Consider the following 26,592-nt stretch of genomic DNA (forward strand, 5'->3'; position numbering starts at 1 on the left):
AATTGCCAAATTAAAAATAAAATAAAAATTGGTTCCATTGATGTACCGGTTGAATTGTGGCACAAAAAAATACATTTACACAATTAGGTCCCAAAATAAGCAGATTAGGTGAGAAGCTCGCAGATTGAAAGAATATAGATAATATGTAGCAGCTAACAGACATCTATCAACTGCCATTAAGCGTTTATATGGATAATAAAGTCTGTATGAAGAATTTTTACCAAGAGTGGAAAAACTATCAATTATCTAATCAAGAGACCACTACAAACGTTTATACATTAAAAAGTAAGGAATGAATACCCAAAAAATGAAGTGTAGTTTTTTATTCAACAAATAATTAGTATTTAACTCAAAAAAGATCATCCTGCCCTCTATTTTCCGTAATAGAGGAGCAAATGTCTGCATATTTACAGCGTCAGCAGCTTACCGTAATCACTGAATGGAAATTGATGAACTATGGAGTTAAATCTGCTCCATTATTGTTGCAGACAAAGACAAACATGTTCCGTAAATGGAAATTTAGAAAAAAGGAAACCCAGAAATTTAACTCTGACATCTTGTTAATCAAACAAAGGTCATGAGAGACACTTGACTGTTTTCTCAGATTTTATTTTTTCAAAAAGATTTTATCTTGGTTTCATGTTTTATTTTTTTCACATTTTTTAACATCAGCTTTAATGTTTTTATATATTGAAAATTGATGTTTTTTTTCCAAATTGATCTTTACGAGATGCATTCCTTTTAAAATTGTATTTCTAGATCACTTCCTCTTCACGTAAAGCGCAATAAAAATGTTGCTATCGTTCATGCAGACCAATAGAAACGCGTCGACTCTCCTCAGATCCTCACTCCAGGAGGGGAAAAAATTGGATCTCTGAACAGAATTTTAAAAGAATGCAATTTGAGAAACTCAATCTAAAATATAGAAATGTGAAAAACAAAATTTGAAAAAAACAACAACATTTTTTTCGATAATAATTCGCTTGAAAAATCATAATTTGAAAAAAAAAAAAAAATCTTTTTTTGATGAATTTTTTATGTTTTATTTCTGGATTGAATTATTTTCTATTTCCATTTGCTCTTTATAATGAATTATGGCTAGAATTTAAAAAAACCTGCCAGATAAAAATGATCCAGGAAATAAAATGATAAAAACAGTTAAGTAAACAATATATTTGTAATAAAAAGTTTCATAAAGTCATTTTCTGCATATAAACATTCACATCTGCAGAAGGACTCTGCTAAATCTCCTGAAACTTTGGTTGTAAATTAAATAGCAGACATGGCAGCAAACTGTTCAGCATTGTGGGGAGTGGAGGGTAAAAAAGAATGAAATCCTAAAACAAAAAAATAGGCAGAGAGGAGCTCAATAAATAACACCCAAAAAAAGAAACATGTTTATTCTCCCAAAACATCCAGGTTTGACAGCAGAACGCGCCCTCATCACTCCTCTCCCTCCTCTTCTCGATGCGCCGGGCCTCTCAGAAGGCGAGTCGGCCCAGTTTGAGGCGCCTCTCAGAACTGCACGGCGCTGGGCGGGATGTCGAACATGGACGGGTCAAACTCCTCCCCCTGAAACGGGGAGCCTTCTGCATCCCAGGCTCTCTTCAATATGTCATGCACTTTCTAGAATCAGGCAAAAAAAAGACAGAAAGACAAATGTTTTACTCAATTCTGAGCCGTTTCTTACATCAGAGAGAGAGAAAGAAATCTGATCCTGCTTCATGTATTAGGAAGAGACGTGGATCACTGCAGAGGCTCAGACAGAATTCAACAATAAGCCTGAAGGCTGAGCTTGAAGGTGGAAACAAACAGAAAGGAAGACAATTGAACATACACACATACATACATATATTATATATATATATATATATATATATATATATATACACACTAGGGCTGTCAGTTTTAAAGCGTTATTAACGCGTTAACTGCTTTAGACTATAACGCCGACATTTTTTTTAACGCACGTTAATCGCGCATCAAAACAAACGCACCGTTCGCTTGTAATCTTTATTTTTCCGCAGCGCTCTCTGTACTGTTTGTTTTATCCTTGGCGCTTTCCGTAGCTTCAGGAATGCTAAGTTTGCGGGAGAGTCCGCAGCATAACAGACCCGTGCTTTGAATGGGCAAAAATGGCCAGCAGACAAGGTATCCTGAATGATACGTTTTTTTTTTAAAGTTATGCCAGAAGGCTCTCTTGACAAAACCCGAGTCGTCTGTGTGTGTTTTCCAGAAGAAACGAGCGTCTCACTGGCTTAGTGCCACCAAGACAAAGAAATGAACTGAGTCATGTGGAAGGCGCTGCTGCTGCAGCTCCTGTTCAGACCAAAGGAATATTAAAGCATTTTGAAAATGTTCTACATGTAAAATGTTATGTTGCTGAGATGCCTGCAAAGCCCTGTTATTGTAATTTCGTTTGATTGATTTATTATTTTGTGAGTAACTTAATTTCATTTGAATTAAATCTGTACTTCATAACGGAATGTGCACTTTATTTTAAGAGTACATCTTTATTTTTGTCCTATGTTTGAGAAAAAACTTAAGCTTATAGAGTACTTTGAAGTACTGTTTACTGTTCTGTAGTTTCGTAAAGTTTTAATGGAAGCATAACGCCTAATTTAAAATGTAGAATTTAAACCAGGACATTTTTATTGTAGTGCTTGAAAAATAATGATAATAAAAAAATAAAACTTTCTGTTTAAGCATGTGTTTTTTTTACATTTTTGCATAATTGCTTTTTTAAATGGCCAAATAAAAAAATAAATAAAAAAAGATAAAATATGCGATTAATTTGCGATTAATCTCGAGTTAACTGTTGATAATATGCGATTCATCGCGATTAAAATTTTTAATAGTTTGACAGCACTAATATACACACACACACACACATCTATATATATATATATAGAAATATAAAGACATATACATACGTACATATGTAAATACATACATACGTACATACATACATATATATACACATACATACATACATATACACACATACATACATACATATACACACATACATATATACATATACATACATAATCAGATAGCTTCAACTGTCTGATTGCGTTGTGGCGTGGAATAACATAGCAAACACCACACTTCCATATTGGTATAAGAATATCTGCAACAAGCTCACTGCGACTCACTGCTGCAGGAGGATAACCAGCCCTGAAGTCTGAAGTCTAGCAGGCGTCCAACAGCAGGATCAGGTAGGTGCATTAAAAGACAATCCTACCCAAAAATCACTAAATAAATATTTCATAGAGTTTTGTGCCTATATTTTAAAACCAGGAGCAGGTATGGAAAGCCCAAAGTGCCACACATTCAATTCTATAAAAAGTGGTCATATTTCTATCAGTAAATGTGAACATTTTCATTTTATATGTCGTTAATGTTCTTTATCATATCCTAAGGAAACAGATAAAAGATTGAAATGTTTGTAAGTAAATATCCATGTTTTTATTTGGTCCTGTTTGTGTTACGTTCTGCTGAAACCTGCTTCCTCACCCTTTCGTGACTCTGCGGTTTTCCCTGCTGCTTCTGGTGATAGTCAAAGGTGAGCCTGTCCAGGACGGCATGCTCCTCCTCGTCAACCGTTGCCATGGAGCGCTCGCGGTTTATCTGGTTGATGTCGATCTCCTCTTCTCCTTTCAGTACCGCGTTCCACCACACCTCGGAGGTCTTGTTGAGGGACAGCTGAGAGTGGAATGCGTGCCATTAACGATGAGCTGAAACGCGGCGGCCATCGGTGGAAAGGTAACCGAGCACTTACCAGAACGCACTTCCCAGGTTCCAAACTCCACAGCGAGTCCTCTGTGTTGATCTTGTGCGTGAACTCTCCCTCCATCAGCACTTTCTCCTCCGCTCCTTCCTTCACGCTCACTCGCAGGCTGCCGCTCTGCAGGTTGACGCTCACCTGAGGACGGCAGCAGCTGAGAGGTAAGGGGGAGTCCGGATACGTCAGAGGGGGTCAAAACACGCCGTGCTCACCTGTTTGCCCTTTACGACGGTCTTGGGAACAAACGCTCGGACCTCCACGTCAGTGTAGTCCTGAGACCAGCTGTAGTTCTCCCTCACGGCTCCGTTGTAACTATCTGGGTTGGACTGGAAGTCATTCTGAGATCTGAAACACACATTTATCCAAACAGACGGTTAACCCCTTCAGCCCAAAGGCCTCCTTTTAACGGGCTGTTACTTTTTTGCAACAATAAGCTTACAGCCGAGAAACTCTAACCAGGTTTTTAGCTAGCAATGCGAATTGTCGTACTGCTGTTCTTTTTTCATCTCGTTACAGGTGATGAAGCAGACTAAAAATGTTGTCATTGTCTCCTTTCTATCTCCTCTTTCTTTCATCTTTTCTCTTTTTTCCTTTTTCTTCTTCTGTTTTTCTGCTCTATTTACATTGCAGTGTCCATATAAACTGTAAAACTCCCTGCATAATTATAATAAAGCAATTTATACGCATGAAACAAGTGGAACAATATGGCAATTGCCATCCTGCTCCACTTGTGAAAGGAAAATCTGTTGGGCTCTTTTTGGCATCAAGACAATTATTCTTATTGCCACCTTGCCAGACAGGACAATGTATAAAAAAAAAAAAAAGAATTGTCGTACATTTTTCCTTTACTAAAAAAATAATTAATTTTGAGCCCCGTTTTTCCGCTGGAAACTTCACACAATTGTTCGAAATTTCACAAGCAGCAGCTGCTGGAGTTGTGAAAGTTGATCTTTTGCTGCTCTGGGAGCTGGCAGGGAGTCAGACACAGAGCTGCTGATGATCACTCCTCTGAAACAGTTTAACTACTAAATTAACTTAAAATGTCGAAACCTGCCGGCAAAATATGTTTGATTTTATTATTCGGGTGCCTGCAGTTTGAACCACATCCAGAAATACGCTAACATCTAATTCCAGCCGCCACCAACAGTAGGGGAAAATCCCCAAGAGGAAACCGGGCCTGAGGCAGCTGCTGCTGGGGAGTCCTAGTGACATTATATTTTCACAAAATACACAATGTAAAGATTTGTCAAAGTATAGTACAATGTAAAGTTTATTCTCCCTCGAACACAAAAAAATAATGGTGGCCAGGGTAAATGAGGTAAATATAAAAACACACCCATAAATGGAGAAAAACATTTCAAGCAGGATCGTAATCTTGATGAACTTTAGGTGGACTTTTTCGCATAAAAACATATCAAAACTATTTTTCACCAGCTTATCACACCATATATAGTAAAGCCGCTCTGTCATTGAACACACACTGGAAAAACAATCTAAAATAAGTAATACATTTCTTAAATTAAGTATATTTATCCTTGATCTGACTAGCGTGCCAATGACATAACTATTTTTTACTCTTAAAATAGGAAGATAATTAGATAAAATGCACTTGAAATAAGACAATGCAATTGTGTTTTCTTATTTTAAATGTAAATTGTCTTGTTCTATTGGCAAAATGTCTCTTTTACCTCCTCAATCCAAGAACAAATGCACTTATTTTAAGAAAAAATTACTTGTCTAATTTGGATTTTTTTCAAGCAGAAGCATCTAAAAAACACACATCGACCTCCAAAAATGTGAAACTTTGATATTAAGGAGTCTTTTGGATTGATTGAGAACAAAATTGTGGCCCAATAATAAAAATAATCCTCAAAAATACAACTTTCCTAATAATTCTGAACACAGTATATGTCCAGATCTTCACCTTAGACTCTACAGAATTATCTACTTCATTCTAATTTCCACTGACTATAGCTCCAACACTGCCAGAAAGCACTTTATCATCCACTTTGTGTTTCAGTGGACCTCGTTTCAACAACCCATGTAGCGGCGCTGAATGATTCTTCTTCTCTCTGTATTACGGTACTACAGCATGCCCATATTTGGAAACAGCACCTGTGCATAAATCCCAAAGACGTTTTTTTTAATCTCACCTGTGATTTTAGATAGACATCATCTGTCTATCTAAAATTGATGCATATATTTGGATTCTGTAGAGGAAAACCTTTCCAAAGCGCTAAGAAGCTCCCTGATTGGACAAACGGTTATCCAGATAGACCCGCCGTCCTCAGGCATCTTTTTTCTACTGAACTATCTATATATAGTGTGTAATTACAGTGTGTAAAAACATAAAACGTGCGATTTTTGGAAGGAGAACTGCATTTTTTATGACCAAATATATAAAACACTGTTTCAAATTTTACAATTAAAGCAGAAATTCCAAATATCAGCAGTTTTGGGATAGATGCTGCTACATGGCTGTACAGCTTATTTTAGCATTTGACCAATTAGATGAGCCCTTCAATGATATATTACCTACTTTAAATTAAGTTGAAAAAAAGTTAACAAATCAAGAGGGAAAAAAGGTAAAAATGAAAAAGTAAAGCTAAAAAGTTAATAAGCCTGGTTAACAATTATATTTAGGTTTATAAAGTAAAAAATGTAAGTACCAGTATCAGCATTAATGCCTCAAAGGTTAATCTTTGTTTCACCCTCAGAATGTTTTTCATGAATTTCTTATAGAAGCATTTTTGTTATTTTTCTTAATATTTTCAGGCAAGTTGGCGTCTCTTGTTACATTTATATTAATTTTTGCCATCAAAATATCCAAATTATTTGAATGTTACAAAGGTATAAGGTCTTGTCCTGGATTCCAATAACACTATTGGCTTGAAATAGTATTTCACTGAGTGCCATATAAAATATTAAGATACAAACGTTTATTATCTAAATATTTAGGGACTCATTAACTGTTTTGAGCTCAAACTAAACAAGCCTTTAAAACCTTTAGACATTCTGATCAAACTGATATAAACAGTGAATGTTTGCAAGTTTTACCCATCATCCTTTTAGGAGAAACTCTGGAAGCTTAATGAGAAAATCCCTCTCCATCCTCTGATCGCCACAGGCAGATCCTGAACATGAGAGGTAATGCTGTAGCACAAAGCTACCAGTAGAGGGCAGTGTGAGTCCATAGACAGGAAGGGCTGTGAGGAGGTTTAGTTTTCCCAGAGAAAGAAGTTGAGTCCTGTACCCTCTATAAAACACTCTGTGAAATTATTTCATTTTTGTTATGTTACATTTTTTATTTTATGAAATTAAACACTTATTTAACTCAATCATATTCTTTGAGCCAAATCAAGCCACAGCATTAAGATAGAAACTTGTTTCGGTGTCAGGAAAGAACTCAAGTCTCATTCATGTGGATTTTTTCTTTATTTTTAATTTAGAGAAATAAGAATAATATATTTTAAGTTTTTTTTTATACCTTAAGGTGTAACTGATTTTTGTAAACTATTGAATTTTTCCCTTATATTTGTTCTAAAGTGTTTCTGTTTTTCTTTAAAAATGTTCAGCAAAAAAAAGTTGCGTTTAAAGTCGTAAGGAAGTCATATTTAAATGTCAAATCCTTTGGCTTAAACATGTATATGAATGTTCTCTCTATCAGACGATATTTTCCCAAAAGTTAAATTGGGCAGGCCAGATAGGCGAAGGTTGGAACAGCCGCTTTCCTACGACTTTCCTAAGCTTTCAAAATCTGTTAGGGTCAATTTTGAAACAGTTTGGAGAGAAACTATGAAAACATGCCTCGTTCATGCATGATTGATGAATAATGATTTTTTTTTTATTCTACAAATACAAAACTTAGACTGTAACTCTCTCTGCAAATTCACACTTACAAAACACAAATAGTGTTGAAACAAAATAACCTTCATACTGGCTGCCGTTAGCCTCGCAGCTCCGCTGGTTGCCACATTCCTCTCAACACTGGAACTTTTTTTTTTTTTTTATTACGCACTTAAAGGAATAGTACACCCAAAACATGATTAGCCTTCATTTTCTACACACCCCCATGCTGAACAACACTCTGGAGTACTTTTTTGATATCTCAAATGCATCTGGAGATCTGGGAGGCTTCTTGCTGTCTGCTGACATTCAAATAATGGAGGTCTATGGCGCCCGAGACAGAAAGGCCCATAAAAGTCCACAAAAAACGTGTCAATATTCCTCCATACTGCTCGTCCAATGTATTCCAAGTGTCCTGAGTTGGTAGCATCCAGAATTTACTCGAAACGAAGTCATTTAGAATGTTTTTAGAGCATAAACAGTAGTGTATAGGATTTCCTGAAAGCACGTTCACGAGTCTACGGAAACCGCGGCAGACCAAACCAGATGAAAGTGCGCATTCAGCGTCTGCTCTGCCAATAATGCAAGCGTAGAAGAAGAAATGTGCTGTTTACCTGTGCAAAGAAAGAAACAACGAAAGAAAAATGTCTGAGGACTTGAGTGTTGAGGAAGAGCATGAGTTCTTTGCCGAGCTGAATGCGCACTTTCATCTGGTTTGGTCTGCCGCGGTTTCCGTAGACTCGTGAACGTGCTTTCAGGAAATCCTATACACTACTGTTTATGCTCTAAAAACATTCTAAATGACTTCGTTTCGAGTAAATTATGGACGCTACCCACTCAGGACACTTGGAATACATTGGACGAGCAGTATGGAGGAATATTGACACGTTTTTTGTGGACTTTTATGGACCTTTCTGCCTCGGGCGCCATAGACCTCCATTATTTGAATGTCAGCAGACAGCAAGAAGCCTCCCAGATCTCCAGATGCATTTGAGATATCAAAAAAGTACTCCAGAGTGTTGTTCAGCATGGGGGTGAGTAGAAAATGAAGGCCAATCATGTTTTGGGTGTACTATTCCTTTAATCCGTAAATGAACGATATAGTGCCTCTTAAACGTTTAATTTTCTCACCTTAAATGATCTTAAAACATACTTTTGCTGAACAATGGCAACAGAAAAGAGAACTTCTAACTTACTACTCTGAGCTCTGTGAGCGCTCCATTGGAAGCTGCTGCTCTGATGCATGCTGGGTAAATAGGGAGAGGAGAGAACAACATCCGGGGACTTTGTCCGTTCTCTGTCTTCTTGTTCTTGTGAATTGGAACAGTACTAGGCCTGAGGCTGATAATGTTTCACGAGGACACGAGAACTCACAAGTACACATATTGAGAAACGGCCTCTGTATCTCAGCTGAGCGTCTCAGAAAACGGTTCCCTGGAAACTCTTCTTCCACCAAACAGGTCCGACTGGGACGTCGCTCGCTGCTGTAAAGTTAAAGCTTTTTCTGTTTCTCTACTTTTACTGACAACGTGAGACGACTAGCAGCAACTCAGCTGCCCCGTATGGAGAGCCGTTACATTCATAATTAAATACATAAAAAAATAGAAATGATTACATTAAAAATAACTTGTACTCATGAAATACTAGAAAATACTACATAAACATTCATAATGGTGTTTTATTTTGTGACACTTTCATAGTTTCAATCTTTTTCAAGTATTTTTTTTTAACTGTTTCTATTTTCAGGCTCTTTTTATTTCTGTCTTTTATTTCTTGTTCTTATTTTTAAACGAGGGGACGGAGTTTTCTCTTTCCAGTGAGAGCTTCAACTGAAATGGAAGAGTTTGTAATGCCAACAGACTGGATGACAACATTATCTTTAAAAATATTGATAAATATATTATAAAATTAATTAATTTTTAAGTTAAAATTTTTTTTGATATGAATAAAATACCTTAAAATAAACGATTAAAAAAGAATACACCTTGAAGTAAAAAGATATATATATATTAGGAATGGAACGGTTTTTCGTCCGCTTCGACTGTCTCGGTTTGATTCGCGTGTGTTGCGTTCGGTTCATGCGCTGCTCCTTTTTCTCATAGGCGAAGCGTTTACACTCCAGAGCAGAAGGTGGCGGTACTGCGACCAAAGCCAACCACCAGTAGTAAACAAGAAGAAGCGAAGCAGCGTAGCCGGGTGTAGCAGAAAAAAATCAGTTGTTGTGGAGAATTGTGTGGGTATGGCGAGTGGGAAAGAACAGGAGTTGGAAGACGCGCCAGCAGCACTTTATAGGTCTGCTGTATGGGAGCTTTTTGCATTTAGAGTGACCTACGATGACGGCGGAAAGAAAGTTGTGGATAAAAGTGCAACAGTGTGCAACACGTTTTGTTTCTGCTAACAGCAACATGACCAACATGTCAGGCTAACCCCGAAATCCCTCATACTCCGTCAGCGCTCCGCTCCGCTGCGCTCCAGACCGGCTGCTCAAAGCAAAGCCTACAGCCTCCGCTGTGGCTTCATCCGCTCCCCTCTGAGTCCCTTGGAGATCGTAGAGGACATGCGCCAGATGATTAAATTCAAAGCAGCAAAACATACGGAGATGATCCAGGGTTTCCGTGGATCCTTAAAAATAATTACAATTCATTAATTTTTGGGGATTTTTTCATTAATTTCACTAAAAATAAAATTCATTAATTTTTATAAATTTTTTTATTTTTCGGTGTAACAATAAACATATAACGACCACGAAACCGTGAACCGAACCGTGGATTTTGTGAACCGTTCCACCTACCGGCCACTTTATTAGGTACACCTGTCTAACTGCTCGTTAACACTTAATTTCTAAGCAGCCAATCACATGGCGGCAACTCAGTGCATTTAGGCATGTAGACATGGTCGAGACAATCTCCTGCAGTTCAAACCGAGCATCAGTATGGGGAAGAAAGGTGATTTGAGTGACTTTGAACGTGGCATGATTGCTGGTGCCAGAAGGGCTGGTCTGAGTATTTCAGAAACTGCTGATCTACTGGGATTTTCACGCACAACCATCTCTAGGGTTTACAGAGAATGGTCCGAAAAAGAAAAAACATCCAGTGAGCAGCAGTTCTGTGGGCGGAAATGCCTTGTTGATGCCAGAGGTCAGAGGAGAATGGCCAGACTGGTTCGAGCTGATAGAAGGGCAACAGTGACTCAAATAACCACCCGTTACAACCAAGGTGGGCAGAAGAGCATCTCTGAACGCACAGTACGTCGAACTTTGAGGCAGATGGGCTACAGCAGCAGAAGACCACACCGGGTGCCACTCCTTTCAGCTAAGAACAGGAAACTGAGGCTACAATTTGCACAAGCTCATCGAAATTGGACAATAGAAGATTGGAAAAACGTTGCCTGGTCTGATGAGTCTCGATTTCTGCTGCGACATTCGGATGGTAGGGTCAGAATTTGGCGTCTACAACATGAAAGCATGGATCCATCCTGCCTTGTATCAACGGTTCAGGCTGGTGGTGGTGGTGTCATGGTGTGGGGAATATTTTCTTGGCACTCTTTGGGCCCCTTCGTACCAATTGAGCATCGTTGCAACGCCACAGCCTACCTGAGTATTGTTGCTGACCATGTCCATCCCTTTATGACCACAATGTACCCAACTTCTGATGGCTACTTTTAGGGCTGCAACTAACGATTATTTTGAAAATCGATGAATCGGCCGATTATTTTTTCGATTAATCGATGAATCGGACACAAAATATTTTTTTTATATTAACCTCTTCATTCCAAAATAAACATTTTAGACAGAACAAACAAGCACACAAGTACAGGTTGCTCATTAACTGTACTGGTGCAATATGAAAAATAAATGTTTGTTTTAAAACTACGCAAACTTACATGAGAAATGTAGCTGTACATCCACAAAATATAGGGTACTTTGTTTCATAAAGCGCAAAAAGAGACAGGCATTTTTGTTTTTTAAAGCCCCTAAGGGGCTCAAACAACAGGCCCCCCCATTTCAACAAATGAGGTTTTTTTAGACTAGAAGAGTTCTGCCTTTTAAGACAGGAAAGTACAGCAGTTAAAGTTGCTACTTGAGAAAATCCTGAACCATAGAGATAAAAATAGCCCTGTGATTCAAATTATAAATTGTATTTGGAATAAAAATGAGAGAACTAGGGGTGGTAAAAAACACATCCTCCAAAGACAGATATTTACATGGAAATGTGGCAGATAATTAATTGACATATTACTGATCTTGCTGGATTTTATTCTGCTTTACTTCCATAAATTGCAGGATCTTCTTTACTTTATCTTTGCCAGAAGATTTAAACTTTAAAAGCCTTGCCCTCATAATTTGCAAATTTATTTATTTATAAAGAAAATATAAACGCTGCTTAAGCTAATTCAAATGAAATTAAAAGTAAAATAAGAAGCCAACCTTATCACTGTCTGTAACCTACTAACAAGCTAAGGAAAGCATCACCTGAGAAACTAACGTTACGTTTCCCCACTTTAAAATGAAAAAAACATGGTTACTCATCCTGCTGATCAGCTCTCTTCACTGCCATCAAAGGCTCCAACGTGTTTTCTTTTCAGCTGCCGCGTCATAACAGTGGTGCTTCTGTGCCATGTTCATTTGTTTTTACAAAAGTTGCATGTTACGACTTTTTTCACTTTACAAAGCGCAGGCTATTTTAATTATTATGATCAATTTGCGCCGTCAATCCCGGGGCATGCGCGCTTCATTTGCAGTCTGGACGCTAAGGATAAACTCCTCACTAAAATCCTGCGGCTCTGACTGCAGCGCTGAGAGGGATTCCTGTGGGAGAGAGAGAAAGGCGTTGGGATGGGGGAGGCGCCCCACGGCAGCAGCTGCCGCTGTAGGAGAAGAGTAGGAACGATACATGCTTTCACGTAAGAGTCTCCAAAAGCCGCCAGTGACACCGTAAAAAGTCGCCAGATTTGTGCCTAGTCGCTTTTTAAAAAAATAGTCGCTGGAGGGGTCTGAAAAGTCGCTGAGTTGGCAACACTGCAACTGCGGCGCTGACTCGCTCTGCCATATTTTTTTTTCTTCCCCGGGATGACGGCGGCGGCGGATGACGCATTAATCGCGCGACACAACTAATCGATGATTAAATTCGTTGCCAACGCTTTTAAAAGTCGATTTTTATCGATTTTATCGATTCGTTGTTGCAGCCCTAGCTACTTTCAGCAGGATAATGCGCCATGTCATAAAGCTGGAATCATCTCAGACTGGTTTCTTGAACATGACAATGAGTTCACTGTACTCAAATGGCCTCCACAGTCACCAGATCTCAATCCAATAGAGCATCTTTGGGATGTGGTGGAACGGGAGATTCGCATCATGGATGTGCAGCCGACAAATCTGCGGCAACTGTGTGATGCCATCATGTAAATATGGACCAAACTCCCTGAGGAATGCTTCCAGCACCTTGTTGAATCTATGCCACGAAGAATTGAGGCAGTTCTGAAGGCAAAAGGGGGTCCAACCCGTTACTAGCATGGGGTACCTAATAATGTGGCCGGTGAGTGTATATATATAAGTAAATTACAATATATATGTTGAAATAAATAAAGCTAAATGCAAAAAATGTAATAAAATTAATGCAAAATTAAAATGCATTTTTAAAGTTCCATTTGCCCTATTTAAAGGAAACATGTATTTATTTTACAGAATATGTATGAATAAAGATGGTTTTGTTGTATTCGGGCCGACTTTCAGCCTGATGGTGCGTGGTTTAGTATACAGGGGGTAACGAGAGGCGACTAGCCTCTAACGACGCACAGTGAATGAAAATACATTGTGAGCAGTTAACTCACTGTACGAGGAAACCCTGCGGTTAAATTGATTTTTAAATAATTACAAAAGAATACACCTTGAAGTTTTTTTGTTGTTTTTTTTTAACCCCCCCGTTTCTCACTAATTAAATAGTAACTCACTTGTCTGCTGTTGCTGTGCAGCTGGATGCCGCTTCGCCTCCCTGGGCTCCTGCTCCATCGCTGTTGCCTCCATCTTCTGATCTGACAGGAGCATCTGAGGCTGCTGCAGCGGGAACTTCTCCTCCATCAGATGGGGCGCTCTCCATCTGGGGCGGCTCCGTGCCGCTTTGCTCCGCCGCCGCCTCGCCGGGCTCAGAGGTAACCTCCAGCTCCTGGGCTGCAGGAGGAACACGCGGAGCCTCGTTTCTCCTCCCGCTCTGCGCTCGCTCTCTGTCTTGCTCGGCCAGCTTTTCAAACATCCTAAATGTCTGAAGATAAAAAGAAAGCTCGTCAGAGTCCTTTAGAAGAGATGATTAGGTTTTTTTTTTTTTTCCACCTTTCGTTGCCGTACAGCCGCAGATGTTAATAGTGTTACACAAAGTTTAAAAACCTCTCATGACTCTGAAACCCCTAAATACAATCCAATGTCATCAAAAGTCATCTAATAACTCAATCAAGTCCATCTCTGTGTTTTTTAATAACAATAAATGTGAGACCAGCCAACAGAATAACGGCCATACTCCTGAACGACTAATCTGAGCAAAGAAAGTTGAGAACTAATCAGAAACTTTGGGTTTAAAATTCAACATGTCTAAAAGCTAATGCCTTCTGTGGCGCGTTACTCCTGCAGTGAAGCACAGTGGTAGCAGCATCATGCTGTGGGGCCGCATCTCTGCAGTACCGAGAGAAAAGCTTCTCAGAATGTCAAGATGGTGAAAACTAAATCACAAAAAAAAATCTGGAAGACAACTTGTGGAATTACAGCAGATGTGTTTAAGGCTGAACAACATACGGCTAATGTTTATATACCAGAGTAAGCTGTTTTTGGAGCATAAAAGGTGCTGCCTTATAAAGTCTGTTTCAGTTATGCTAACCTAATATTCAGTCCAGCCTGACAGCAACAGATCATCAAACTGGACATATATGATAAAGCCAGAAACGTACCGCGTTCCAGGGAAGCAAAAAGCGCGTAAATACATGATTTTACAACAAAGTAGAAAGGTTGTGCAGTTTAGAAAAAACGCAAACATGAGACTTAAACACATACGTTACAAGTCCTCCAGACTAGGGATGCACGATATTGGGATTTTGGCCGATATCCGATATGCCGATATTTTAAAACTCATGTAGCAGATAACCGATATCGATACCGATGTTAAAGCTGGACAAACATAAGTAGTCATTGAAAATAGCAGTTTTGTTATCCATTTCTGACACTTTGAAAAATAATACACTCCAATATATTTTCATATGCTGATATCAAATTTGATTTTTAAAAACGCGGTATCGATCAATTTTACTTTCAAAATCTCGTGAAATTTCATCGTTCTGTTAAAAACTCTCGTGATATTTTGCAAATTCTTGTGAGATTTTGTTAGTAAAATAGATCGATACCGCGTCAATATATCAACATATAAAAATATGGCAAAATTTCGTGAATTTTCGGGGGATTTCGTAGCATAACGATGACATATAGCAATATTTCATTAGTAAAAGAGATTGATATGGTGTTTTTAAATGGCAATATATCAGCATATGAAGATATTGTAATATTTTACTCTATAAATATTTTTTCCCTAGTCTTTAGAAGTTTTTAAGTCTGTAAAAAATAAGTTTTTGAGAAGGAAGAAGTAGTATTATTTTTTATTTTCTTTTTTAGACTTTAGAAACTCAGAAGCTGATCAAATATCGGGTTAAATATCGGTGGGGTGGCCGATGTCCGATATTCAGTTTTAAGGCTGATACAGGCCGATACCGATATGGGGCCGATTATATCGTGCATCCCTACTCCAGACCACAAGAGGGCGATGATCATCACGACATATGGAACCTCAATATTGACCAGATGGACCAGAACCTTCTTAGAAAAATAAATAAGATGCCATCCAGAGAACACGGAGGGCAGAAAGCAAAGGTTGCTTTTTCTAACAATTTTATAAACACTTAAAGGTATTAAGGAGGATTTTCTCAAATCTTTTAAAAGACCCGCCCTCTACACTTAAAAAAAAAAAATGCACATGCGAGAGCTTTGCTTAAAAGTTGCTGTTTTCATATCTGATACAAGCTTACTGTGTCTGAACGTCGCCTAAATCCGTCCCTCAATCACTGCACAGAGCGGGGACTAGATAGTGGACTTTGTAGCTAACTCAGTTAACTGTCAGATCAGACAGATACCGATAACATCTGTTTGAAATCAATGTGTGTGTCTATATGAAGAACTGCAAACTACTTGGATGTAAAATAATTGCCATCATGGCTCTTTTGGCTCTGAAAATGGTATCGGTGCCCTATTTGTTGGTATTCGCTGATACCGATACCAATATCACCATTTTAGCACTGGATCTGAACGATACTGGTATTGGTATCAGTGCAACAATAACTGTAAGTATTTTCAAACGGCCTAAAAAGTCCATAAATAAACCTTTCAATATAAATATATCTTATTAACTTTAATGTAAGTTGTCCTTCTTGATTTTCTTGCTCATTTATACAAATTTAAAGGCAGTTATTTAACTTCTTCACCTTCAGCACCATCTTCTCCGCCACTCCTGGAGGGAAGCCCATCCTGTCGTTGGGACCAGACAGCAGCCGATAAAAGTCCGTTTTTCGGTATAGAAATCCGAAGTAGACCTGCAGGAAGTCCTGGATGTTTCCAACGTGCTGCAGGATCCCCAGCAGAGCGTTGTCATACATTTCTGTCATCTCCAGCCGCGACGCCATCCCTCCGCTCAACGGTTCCACCTGCCAACAAACCGGAGGAGACCTCAGAGCGACAACACAACACCGTCCGGACGCACAAGTTTGAGGAGAAGTGGGACGAGTTGAGCTTCTTTAGAAATGTTTTGCTCGTTCCAGAACAATACGAATACTTCCGGCTTTTAAGTTTCAAAATAAAAGCTTGGTGTTCTTCACTAACAGTTGAATGCAAAACAAAAGTTGTTTTTAATGGAGGAAATGTTATTGTATTATTATTACTTGCAATATACGTGTTTTTATTTATTTATTTACTTTTAAATGTACTTAAAAGGCTAGTTTTTAAAAACCATTTATTTATTTATTGCACTTCCTGTTGGTACGTGTTATTTCCCGTCCGGTGGGAACCCCAAATCAGTTAACGTTCCAAGTCTAAGTTTGAGCTAAGAGTTTCGGGATGAAATAACTTTTTTACTTGCAAGCTGTAATCATCCCCGGGACTGGAAAAAACACTTTATTTTGTATTTTAATTTTAACAGTTCTGGAGGGGAAATAATGGCATTCTTTATTTCTATTTAATCGTAGCTCCGGTTACATTTGAACGTTACAGAAACATGGCGGCGTCCTTGAACAACTCTGGGAGCGCGAGGCTTCTGGTAAGAAGATGATTGAAAAGTCAAACATTTGGAAAATGTCTACCTCATATTTGGTGTTAATGATCTGTTAGTAATGTTAAGGTGTGCTTATCTGGTCTCATGGCTTCCTAAGAGACGATATAATGAGGTAATAACCTGCTGGTTTAATAACAGTCTTGCTACAAGGAAACAATTTTACCTATTTCTGTTTCAAACTGTTAAACTACTCAAAAGAAAGCTGAGAAATAACTTAAATTCTATCCTATCAATAGAAATTGCTCATTATCTCAGTTATTCATTATGAGTAAATATCTGCTAAATAGGTTTGTTTTTGTTCTAGATGGAAAAAATCGTCCTGTTAAAATAAAAATACACTTTTTATTTTAACAGCATTTTCAAAATAAAACATTTCTTAGTTTGTTTTATACTGTACAATAAAAGCCAAAACTTGAGTTAACAAAAATCTGGATTTCTTATTTTTCTACTTTTTTTTGTTTTGTTTTGTTTTTTTGCAATTCGTCCCTTAAAAATATTTAAAATAATCTCAGTCATTATATTCGTATAGCCATACTTTTATCTGCCATATATGTTTCATTAAAAGTTTGCACGGCTGATATATGAGGTATGTTTAGTGTCCATCGTTCCTGTTAAATGCATAAATCCCCAAAGTTCTGCAGATGTTTTGCTTTTTAAAAAGGTTTTAAGCCTAAATAATAAATCTTTGTTTAGATCCACTGATCAAAGCCGAACATTTTGATGATCATCAGAAAATATCTCCTGTTTAGAGTCAGCACAGGCCGATCACTGATGATTCCTCCTCTCTAGTGATGGTGGGTGGGGCAACAGAAAATATAATCAAGTAAAAATAGCTCTACTTCAACAGATTTATATTGGAGTAAAAGACAAAATAAATAGTCTCCATAAAAAGTGTATATTTGATAAAAAGGCTGCTTAAGTAGTGAGTTTTACTATTTTAAGGTACAGGATGTAATCAGACTATAATACAAAGCTGGGCTCAAGTTGCTTTTGTTTTAAAGTCTCAAAGTAATTAATAGAAATAGGAAAATAAATTCAGGTTAAATAAATTATTAGTCTATTTTTATATAAAACTATTCCTTATAGTGTATCATTTATGTATAAGAGAGCAGCTTACACTGCCTCCAGTTACAATATATACTTTTTACTTTGCATTACTTTGACCTCTAAGTCTCAGCAGATAAATTTAACATTAAAACAACAAAGATTGGGTAAAAATATCCAAAAAAGTTCAAAACAATCCACTGGACTTTGTTTCCAATTTTCAAGACCACCTCCCACCCATTTCTTTAAAAAAAAAAATTCTGTTTTATTAATTATTTAAAAACAATAAGGTGATAGCTTCAGGGGTGTTGAGATAGGATCCCAGTAAAAAAAAAAAGCTGAATTGATAAGTTTTTCTTGAGTTTTAATTCTGATTTTATAGAAAACTGTAATTTTAACTTAAATCAATTTATAAATATGTCAAATTCCTAAATTGTGAATTTATATTGACCCAATATTCCAAATAATAGCTTTATTTGATCTTTTAGATATTTATATAGCTACAATTTTTGAGTTTGCTATACTAAGGGATTTTTATTTTGATTTTAAAGATAATCCAAATGAATATTTTCAAGCCAAAATTAAATATTTTCAGTTGAAAGACATATCATTTTAATTAAACCTTATTGAATGGAAATTTCACCTCATGCAGATTTCTTAATGTATTTCAATCCCTTTCCTGATTTTTTTTTTTTTTGCTTCTTGCTTTTCGGTACCCCTATGAAAACATGGTGGCCCCTCTGGCCCCCCCGGAACATTTGGTCTAGAACCACCACTGCCTCCCATCCAGGAAGCTTTTTCAATTCAAGATAGCGTTGAGTTCTAGGCTTTGTAGAGTGGCCCAAAAACCAAGCCCTGTTTTCATTTGTTTTTAACTTTTTTGGAAACTTAAAATGTCTATAAAGTTCCTTTCATTTAATCAGTAATTTTTTGTTGTTTTTGTTTTTTTATCCCTGAGGAAAAAGAAGCCAGACCTTAGATAATATTACCATTTTTCTCCTTATCTCTGAGTTTGGGTCATAAAAACCTTGCAAGCGTTTCTATGACAACTGTCTTCCCTCTCTCCAGGCTGCGCTGGCCCGCTCCAGCGTTCTGTTCAAATCCTTGGAAAGCAGAAGCCTCCATGTGACGGCGGTCTGCTGCAAGGTAAACACAGACATGCATTACGTTTCTTTCCCCTGTTGAAGAAATTCCTTCGCTTTATATTCTGTTTATGTCTAAATCAAAGTGTTGGCTCTAGAAACGGTCCCCAAACTCACTGAATGGTTTGTGTTGGCTTACTTTGTTAACTTTTGTGTTTCATGTCTTGCTTTTTCGTTCTTCTCAGAACCGAGCGGCTCGGATCCGAATTGGCAAAGGAGACAAACCGCTGACCTACGAGCAAGCGCATCATCCTCATCAAATCGCGCACCGCAAAGGATGGCTGTCTCAGCACACCGGTGAGCAACGCTGAAGAGCACATGCTCTCTGGTTCATAACTTAAACTTAAAACAGAATAAATAAATAAATAAATATGTTTTTTTTTTTACATTTCCATTTCATTCTGTGCAGTCTGCTCAGAGTATGATAATTATGCAGCACTTAATGCTTCACTCGTGACTCTGAAAGGACATCAAACCATTGGTATTGGTGTAATCTATCCTCCAGTCTCTCCGCCATAAAGTTGTAATATTTAGTTTTTCACTTAAACTATCAGGAATAGACTGGATGTAGAGAACAGCCTTTTTCAGTTGGTCCTCCCAGCCATATTTTACTTTACTACCTAAGAAATCAGTCATGTAACCATGGTGACCTGGTCACATGACTGACTGCTGGCCTGAAAAAATCTCCCAGTCCAGCCCTGACAGGAGCTCCATCACTTCCCAATCTGCCGACTCAAACTGGTCTGATATCAGATTCAGAAACACTGAGGGAGGCGATTTAACCAGAGGGATGCAGGTGTAGCGCCCCCAGTGGCCAACAGTTATAGAGCGCTGCTAAAGATTCTAAAATAAATATGATTCTTTAGCATAACACCTAAAGCAGAACTGAATCCATCCAAGGTGTGATTCGCTGTAATTGAATGAAAAAAGGGCATCTTGCATGTGTTTAATAGGCGTTCGCTCTTGGGAACGGGTACAGGCTGTTTTTGTAAGTGGAGAGGGCGGGTCTTTGAAAAAATCATGAAAATCCTCCATAATACCTTTAAGGAACCTAAGAAATTAACAAAAATTACTCTTAAAAAATTCATGAAAATCCTGGAATATACCTTTTAATCTAAAAAAAAAAAAAAGAAAAATGTATATAATTAGTTAGAACTAATAATTATAATTTGAATATATAAAACCAGGGATGCACGATATGATCGCCCCCCTATCGGTATCGGCCTGTATCGGCCTTAAAACTGAATATCGGACATCGGCCACCCCACCGATATTTAACCCGATATTTGATCAGCTTCTGAGTTTCTAAAGTCTAAAAAAAAAAAAAATAAATACTACTTCTTCCTCAAAAACTTCTTTTTTACAGACTTAAAAACTTCTAAAGACGAAGGAAAAAATATTGATACATTAAAATATCACAATATCTTCATATGCTGATATATTGCCATTTAAAAACACCATATCAATCTCTTTTACTAATGAAATATTGCTATATGTCATCGTTATGCTACGAAATCCCCCGAAAATTCACGAAATTTTGCCATATTTTTATATGTTGATATATTGACGCGGTATCAATCTATTTTACTGACAAAATCTCACAAGAATTTGCAAAATATCACGAGAGTTTGTAACAGAACGATGAAATTTCACGAGATTTTGAAAGTAAAATAGATCGATACCGCGTTTTTAAAAATCAATTTGATATCAGCATATGAAAATATATTTGAGTATATTATTTTTCAAAGTGTCAGAAATGGATAACAAAACTGCTGTTTTCAATGACTACTTATTTTTGTCCAGCTTTAACATCGGTATCGATATCGATTATCGGCTACATGAGTTTTAAAATATCGGCATATCGGATATCGGCCAAAATCCCAATATAAAACCTTGAGAAAAAAAACCCCTCAAATTCGGAAGAGATTTAAAAGATGAATAAATAAATTGAAACATTTCTTGTCTGGCGCTGACAGGTAACCTCAAAGGGGAGCAGGGAGCGGCTGAGAGAACAGTGGAGGACGTCTTCATCCGGAAGTTCATGTTCGGGACCTTCCACGGTTGCCTGGCCGACGAGGTTGTGATCAAACGCCGTGGAAACACGCTCATCATTTGCGCTCTGATGCTACAGAAGATGCCGCCTCAGAAGTTTTACTTTCTAATCGGATATTCAGAGTCGCTGCTGTCCCACTTCTATAAATGCCCAGTAAAGCTGGATATTCAGACTCTGCAGGATAAGGCTGTGTACAAGTATCTATGAAACATCTAAAAAAGTGAAAAAAGAGAACGAAGGAAGCATTGGAAATACGAAATGCTTTGAAAAGGCTGTTTGTTGTATTCATTGACGTGTCTCTTTAAGTTATTTAATGCAGAAGGTGAAACCTGTTCAGACTCAGATATCCATTAGCATTCAGTAGTTTAAGCAGAGAAAGTTTAAAGTTTGCATTTTGTATCAATGTGGAAACAGATTTTTGATGTTATTAAAGTTATGAAAGGAGGCAGATTATAAATAGATGAATGTCACAATAAAAGTAAGTCAAATTAAACTAATTGGCTGCAGAATTCTTATCTTTTTATGCAAAAACACCTTTAATTGTTTGCTGACAATCTATGTGGAAATGGTGCAGGTGAGGATTTACTGTAAAAAGCTTTGTTACCACAAAAGGAATATTGAATTAAAGTGGTTCTAATTAAACTCGATGTTTGGATAGTCCATTATCTGCGCAGCTGGAGCTGTTATACGATCCAAATAAAATCAATCCAGGTTCAACTCTTCTATAAAACAGGAAGGTTTTATCGTAAACATTGCTGTCCATCTTAACCTGATTTATTTTACTATCAATGGCACAAATAAGTGGAAACATTAAAGTTTCCTTATTATTGGTAAAAAAAAAATGTATTTGGGTTATTTGTTTATACTTTGCTAACATTTTCTGTAGGAAATATTTCTTCCTTTTGTGTTGATATTTGATAACATTCCTAATATCTGTATTCTTTTAGAGAGCAAACAGATGTGAATATTGACATCTTGGCACTAAGGAGGTCTCTTCAGGATTATTAAGAGCCAGTTCAAACAAGCAAATTTGATAAAATTAGGAAAAGGATCAAATAATAGAATTTTTTAAGGAATTTCTTTTTTGCTATTTAACTTCAAAGTTCATTAATATAATAATAATAAAAAAAAACATTCTTATTGTGCGCATTAATGTGGGCTGAGTTTTAAAATGGGTGATGACCTGGTAACTAAAAGGGCGTCCAATCAGGAAGGCAGATTATGCAAGTCACCATGGCAACAGCAGGACAGAAGCCTCTAATGCCCCTATATGTATGGAGTCAGTTTTGTTCCATTATTGTTGGAAGCAAGTAGCTAATTTGTAAATGGAAATTTTAAAAAAAGTCCAGAAATGTTTTTTCTTGATTTAAAAAAAAAGGTTTTAAAAGGTAACTTTGCAGTTTTCTCTGATTTCATTTATTTTAAATTCTAACCCGTTTTGTATTTTATATATTTTTTCCAATATTTTCTTTAAAAATGTTATTTTTTTTCTTGTAAAACATTGTTTTAAGAACTGCATTCCTTTTAAATTATGTTTTACAGAGTTGATTGATTAAATCATCTCCATAAAGGGCCTTTAGATGGCGTGTTGTAAATTTGCTCTATATAAAATTGAACTGAAAATATTTTCAAACAAAATTGAATTAAAAGAATTACGTTTGGAACATAATGTAAATAAAATACAATTCAACCCCCACCCCCCGTGGGTTTGATGGCTAACAAGGCACAACAGACGTATGCTTATAAAGACAGCTCACATATAAAGTGAATTATTGCACCATATTTAAACATTTCATACTAAAGTAACACTGTAGCCTGTTTTTATAGCTATTGCCAAATAGAAAAAAAAAAAAGTTGAAGCCTTTTAAGGATCTTAATTCAATGATGATACAGGATATTCCTCCATGGTGATGGTAAAATGTTCTTTATTATTAAATCTCATTACAGTGCAAATCCATTCACATTTTAGGCACTTGCACCCGGTCTGTGCAAAAACAAAAAGGCACCCAGGATCAAAGCATTTATCAGCAGGTATAAAAATCCCTTTCCAGTTAGTAAATCAGATCACATTCATGAACATTCAAGCAAACCGCTCACCTCCAAGTGTTTTTGCAAAACATGACATGGATGATCAAAAAAATACATAAAGGTAGGTTTACATCTCAAGGCACAAGTTGGGACAGAAAAAAAACAACAAAAAAACACATTTGGTTGTGTTATTTATTTTTTTCAAACTGTAGTAGAATAGACGTTAAGGTCTGTCTGAAAATAGTTTCTTAGGATGCTTTCAGTTAGAAGTAGACTGATTCTAAACCTGGGAGGCAAACCCAGCTCAGCGAACCCTTTCTGCAAAGTGTTTGTGTGCTATGCTAACCACCTGGTGGTGGCTGCTTCATTCAATACGGGGAGAAACCTTCTCATCAAACCCCCAAAATACAAAAATCCCTCAAGTTTTATGAAGAATCAATAAAGATCAGGCTAGAGCATGACGGTAGCAACAAGGCCTTCAGTTTTTGCATCGCTATCAGAAGCAAATCTTTGTCTGAAAGCTTCTGTTTCTGTCTTAGGTATAATCAAACAGGATTCACAGGGTTTAACATTAATAGTGCAGTTTATACAATACAAATGTCACAGCATGGATAAAAAAAGTGTGCTTTTAAAAGACAAAAAGCTATAAAAGCCTTGCTCAGAAAGGTGGCAGACATTTTGATTTGTTGAAAAAAAAAAAGTTCCAATGAAAGCCTTTTTTATGTGGCTAAATGTTAAAACTTCCAACAGTGTATCCAGTGTATTTAATTTATGATATAGATTATTGCCTGTATGCTGAATAACAATATTCTTTTTACTTTTATGTTTTAACAGCACTAAGCAAGGCTAGCTGCTGCTAAGCTAGGCCAACTGTTGCTAAGCTAGGCCGACTGCTGCTTAGCTAGATCCACTGTTGCTAAGCTAGGTCAACTGCTGCTAAGCTAGGCCAACAGCTGCTAAGCTAGGCCAACTGCTCCTTAGCTAGGTCCACTGCTGCTACGCTAGGCCAACTGCTGCTACGCTAGGCCAACTGCTGCTACGCTAGGCCAACTGCTGCTACGCTAGGCCAACTGTTGCTAAGCTAGGTCAACTGTTGCTAAGCTAGTCCTCATTTTAATTTGCCTCACAGGTGGATGTTGAAGTGGGGAGAGAAAGACATCAAACCAAATCTAAACCCGTGTTACAGCTGCTGGTCACAAATCCAGCCAGTTACTTTGCTAAGTGACCTGGCTAACTACTGTTAGCAAGGAAAGCTAACAGCAGAATATTCATTTACAATTTTGTGCATTAAGGTACTTTTTTTTTCCAGTTTTTTCCAAAAATATAAATTGGACCATACATGCTTATGGTTGATCCTGACACTATCTAAAGTGCAAATAAACCATTTAACACTGCAGCTTCTCTTTTTATTTTATTTTTTAGATACATAGCAGCTATTTTCTCTCTCTTTCTACTCAGACCTAATGCAAAAAAAAAAAAAAAAAATTTTTTTTCTTCTAAATAATGATACGAAAACAAACTCCAGATAAACTGTGATTGATACAATAGCAGGAGGTTGGAACTGCTGAAAGTTTAATTTAATTCAGAGATATTTCTCTCCTTTCTCCTCCAACAAAAACAAATCAAAATGTCTGTCTACTTGTCTGAAAGTGTCAGAGAGCATGGCCCTTCCCTCTTAGGATGGCTGAATCCCTTTGTCTTCCTCTTTACTTGAGGTTACGGCAGCTGTCGCCCACGCAGGACTGTAGTTTAATGAGCCGCTGGTTCATGGCCTGCAGGATTGTCGGATCCACCTTCTTCACGATGTTCTCCAGCTGGTGCGGGTCTGATGTCAGGTTGTATACTTCTACAAAAGACTGAAAACAAAAAAAAGGTTCAGACTTTTATTGAATGAATGTTGTTCCATTATTGTTGGAAGTAAATAACATGTGTAAATCAAAATAAAAAAACATATTTCATCCATCAATATTCTATTGGGGTCTCTGGCAGTCTATGGGTATAAGGCGGGGTACTAGGGTTGTCAACCGTCCCTTGAAAAACAGAATTTTTCAGTATTTAGAAATAGAAGTACCTGTCCAGTATTTAGTGGAAAAGGAACGCACTTTGTCCCGTATTACTGACATTGAAAAAATAGTCAGTGAAAAGCTAATGGAAAATGAAGAACAAGGGCACGTTCAAGTGCCTAACTTTCTGAAGGACTGGTGTGGACATGTCCCACCAATAATTTTCCCTTTTTTCCTCCTTTCTGCTCATTTACTTTAGCCAAAGGTAACAGAAGTTGGGAGCAGCTAACAGTGTTCAGAGCATTTTCAGTGTTTTTTCTCCTTTGTCGTGGTGCTCCGTGTCCCGCCTCTCGGTGTGACATCATCAGATCTGTTGCTTTGAGACATAATATTAATTGGGGTCGCTATTCACTGCATACAGAGTAGCTATGTGGGGGAGGAGAGACACGCAGCAGCACTCAGTGAATATTAACCAGCAGCTACTTCGATGTTTAAGTAAGTTAGGAGACGGGTTGGTTCGAAAAATTAGAGATCATGCCACCGAAAAATCTGTTTGTTAAACATATGGAGCTTTTTCAGCTAAAAACGCCAACAGATTGTAAGTTTATACAAGTTAGCAGTGGCGGATCTAGGGGGTGGCTACTTGGGCTACAGCCCCCCGGATCTTGCTTCTGAGCTGAGCTGAGTAAAATGTGCAGTACTGGAATTCACCAGATGGTGGCAGCATGTGCAGGAAAGCAGCCTGTAGCATTACCGTGAAGAAGAAGAAGTTGTCACCACTAGCTGTTGCTAAACAGACTGATGTTCCAGGGATATGAAGCTCTGACTGACTTCCAGACGTTCTTTGGAGGAAATTCTGTTTCCCTTTTGTCGGGAGCGCGCACTGAAGCCAGAGAGGCGGACATGGCGGATGGAACAATTTTCACAGCGCTTCTCATCGATTACTCGCTAAAAACAACTCATATATTCATGCCAAGGTTGTAACATCCAGTTTAATCAGCAGTTGTTTACAAAATTGTAAAATAAATAAACAGACGAGATCCTTTTAAGCTGTTTTGTGTTGTTTTTTTTAAACGCCAAGAGAATCTGTCTTTTTCCAACTTCTGTCATCACTACTCGTGGTGTATCTGAAACCTGATAGAAATAAAAGTCAGTCAGCAAACACAGTTTTCCAACAGGTAGTGTGTATTTAGACATAAGAGGATGAAAACTGGGTGATAGCAGGACACTAAAATTAAGAATTGTTGAAAATATGAGGGTAGACTTTCTTGTAAATCCTGTTCTAATGTAAAATATGACAGATTACTGGATAAAGGAAATTTCTAGCATATGA

General features: G+C 37.5%; 3 protein-coding genes across 3 annotated transcripts in view; 1 reads left to right on the plus strand and 2 right to left on the minus strand.

Moving 5' to 3' along the window:
* Positions 1–1,372: 1,372 nt before the first annotated feature.
* nudcd3 (NudC domain containing 3) lies at positions 1,373–16,501 on the minus strand. The gene is made up of 6 exons (XM_038296640.1): positions 16,148–16,501; positions 13,586–13,893; positions 4,003–4,135; positions 3,785–3,928; positions 3,520–3,708; positions 1,373–1,626 (listed from the first exon to the last, which is right to left on the minus strand). Exons 1-6 carry the CDS (start codon positions 16,343–16,345, stop codon positions 1,516–1,518), a joined length of 1,083 nt encoding a protein of 360 aa, XP_038152568.1. The 5' UTR covers positions 16,346–16,501; the 3' UTR covers positions 1,373–1,515.
* Positions 16,502–16,757: 256 nt separating this feature from the next.
* mrps24 (mitochondrial ribosomal protein S24) lies at positions 16,758–21,870 on the plus strand. Its single transcript, XM_038296648.1, has 4 exons — positions 16,758–16,974; positions 19,102–19,179; positions 19,361–19,472; positions 21,152–21,870. Exons 1-4 carry the CDS (start codon positions 16,933–16,935, stop codon positions 21,433–21,435), a joined length of 516 nt encoding a protein of 171 aa, XP_038152576.1. The 5' UTR covers positions 16,758–16,932; the 3' UTR covers positions 21,436–21,870.
* A 1,497-nt stretch (positions 21,871–23,367) lies between these two features.
* Positions 23,368–26,592, minus strand: part of gnsb (glucosamine (N-acetyl)-6-sulfatase (Sanfilippo disease IIID), b) — a 37,432-nt gene continuing 34,207 nt past the window's right edge. Inside the window, exon 13 of the mRNA XM_038296657.1 lies at positions 23,368–25,112. Coding sequence (XP_038152585.1) covers positions 24,963–25,112 — 150 coding nt within the window. The 3' untranslated portion in view covers positions 23,368–24,962. The remainder of the gene's footprint in view (positions 25,113–26,592) is intronic.

This window comes from Cyprinodon tularosa, unplaced genomic scaffold (assembly GCF_016077235.1).
Source record: "Cyprinodon tularosa strain WSP-4 unplaced genomic scaffold, ASM1607723v1 ctg374, whole genome shotgun sequence".
Taxonomy (NCBI): domain Eukaryota; kingdom Metazoa; phylum Chordata; class Actinopteri; order Cyprinodontiformes; family Cyprinodontidae; genus Cyprinodon; species Cyprinodon tularosa.

Coding starts and splice junctions, on each gene's coding strand:
- nudcd3 (XM_038296640.1), bottom strand. CDS start 16,345: ATGGCGTCGCGGCTGGAGATGACAGAAATGTATGACAACGCTCTGCTG. Junction 13,894..16,147: donor CGGAGAAGATGGTGCTGAAG/GTGAAGAAGTTA, acceptor TTTTATCTTCAG/ACATTTAGGATGTTTGAAAA. Junction 3,709..3,784: donor AACCTGGGAAGTGCGTTCTG/GTAAGTGCTCGG, acceptor TTCCACTCTCAG/CTGTCCCTCAACAAGACCTC.
- mrps24 (XM_038296648.1), top strand. CDS start 16,933: ATGGCGGCGTCCTTGAACAACTCTGGGAGCGCGAGGCTTCTG. Junction 16,975..19,101: donor CTGGGAGCGCGAGGCTTCTG/GTAAGAAGATGA, acceptor CCCTCTCTCCAG/GCTGCGCTGGCCCGCTCCAG. Junction 19,473..21,151: donor ATGGCTGTCTCAGCACACCG/GTGAGCAACGCT, acceptor TGGCGCTGACAG/GTAACCTCAAAGGGGAGCAG.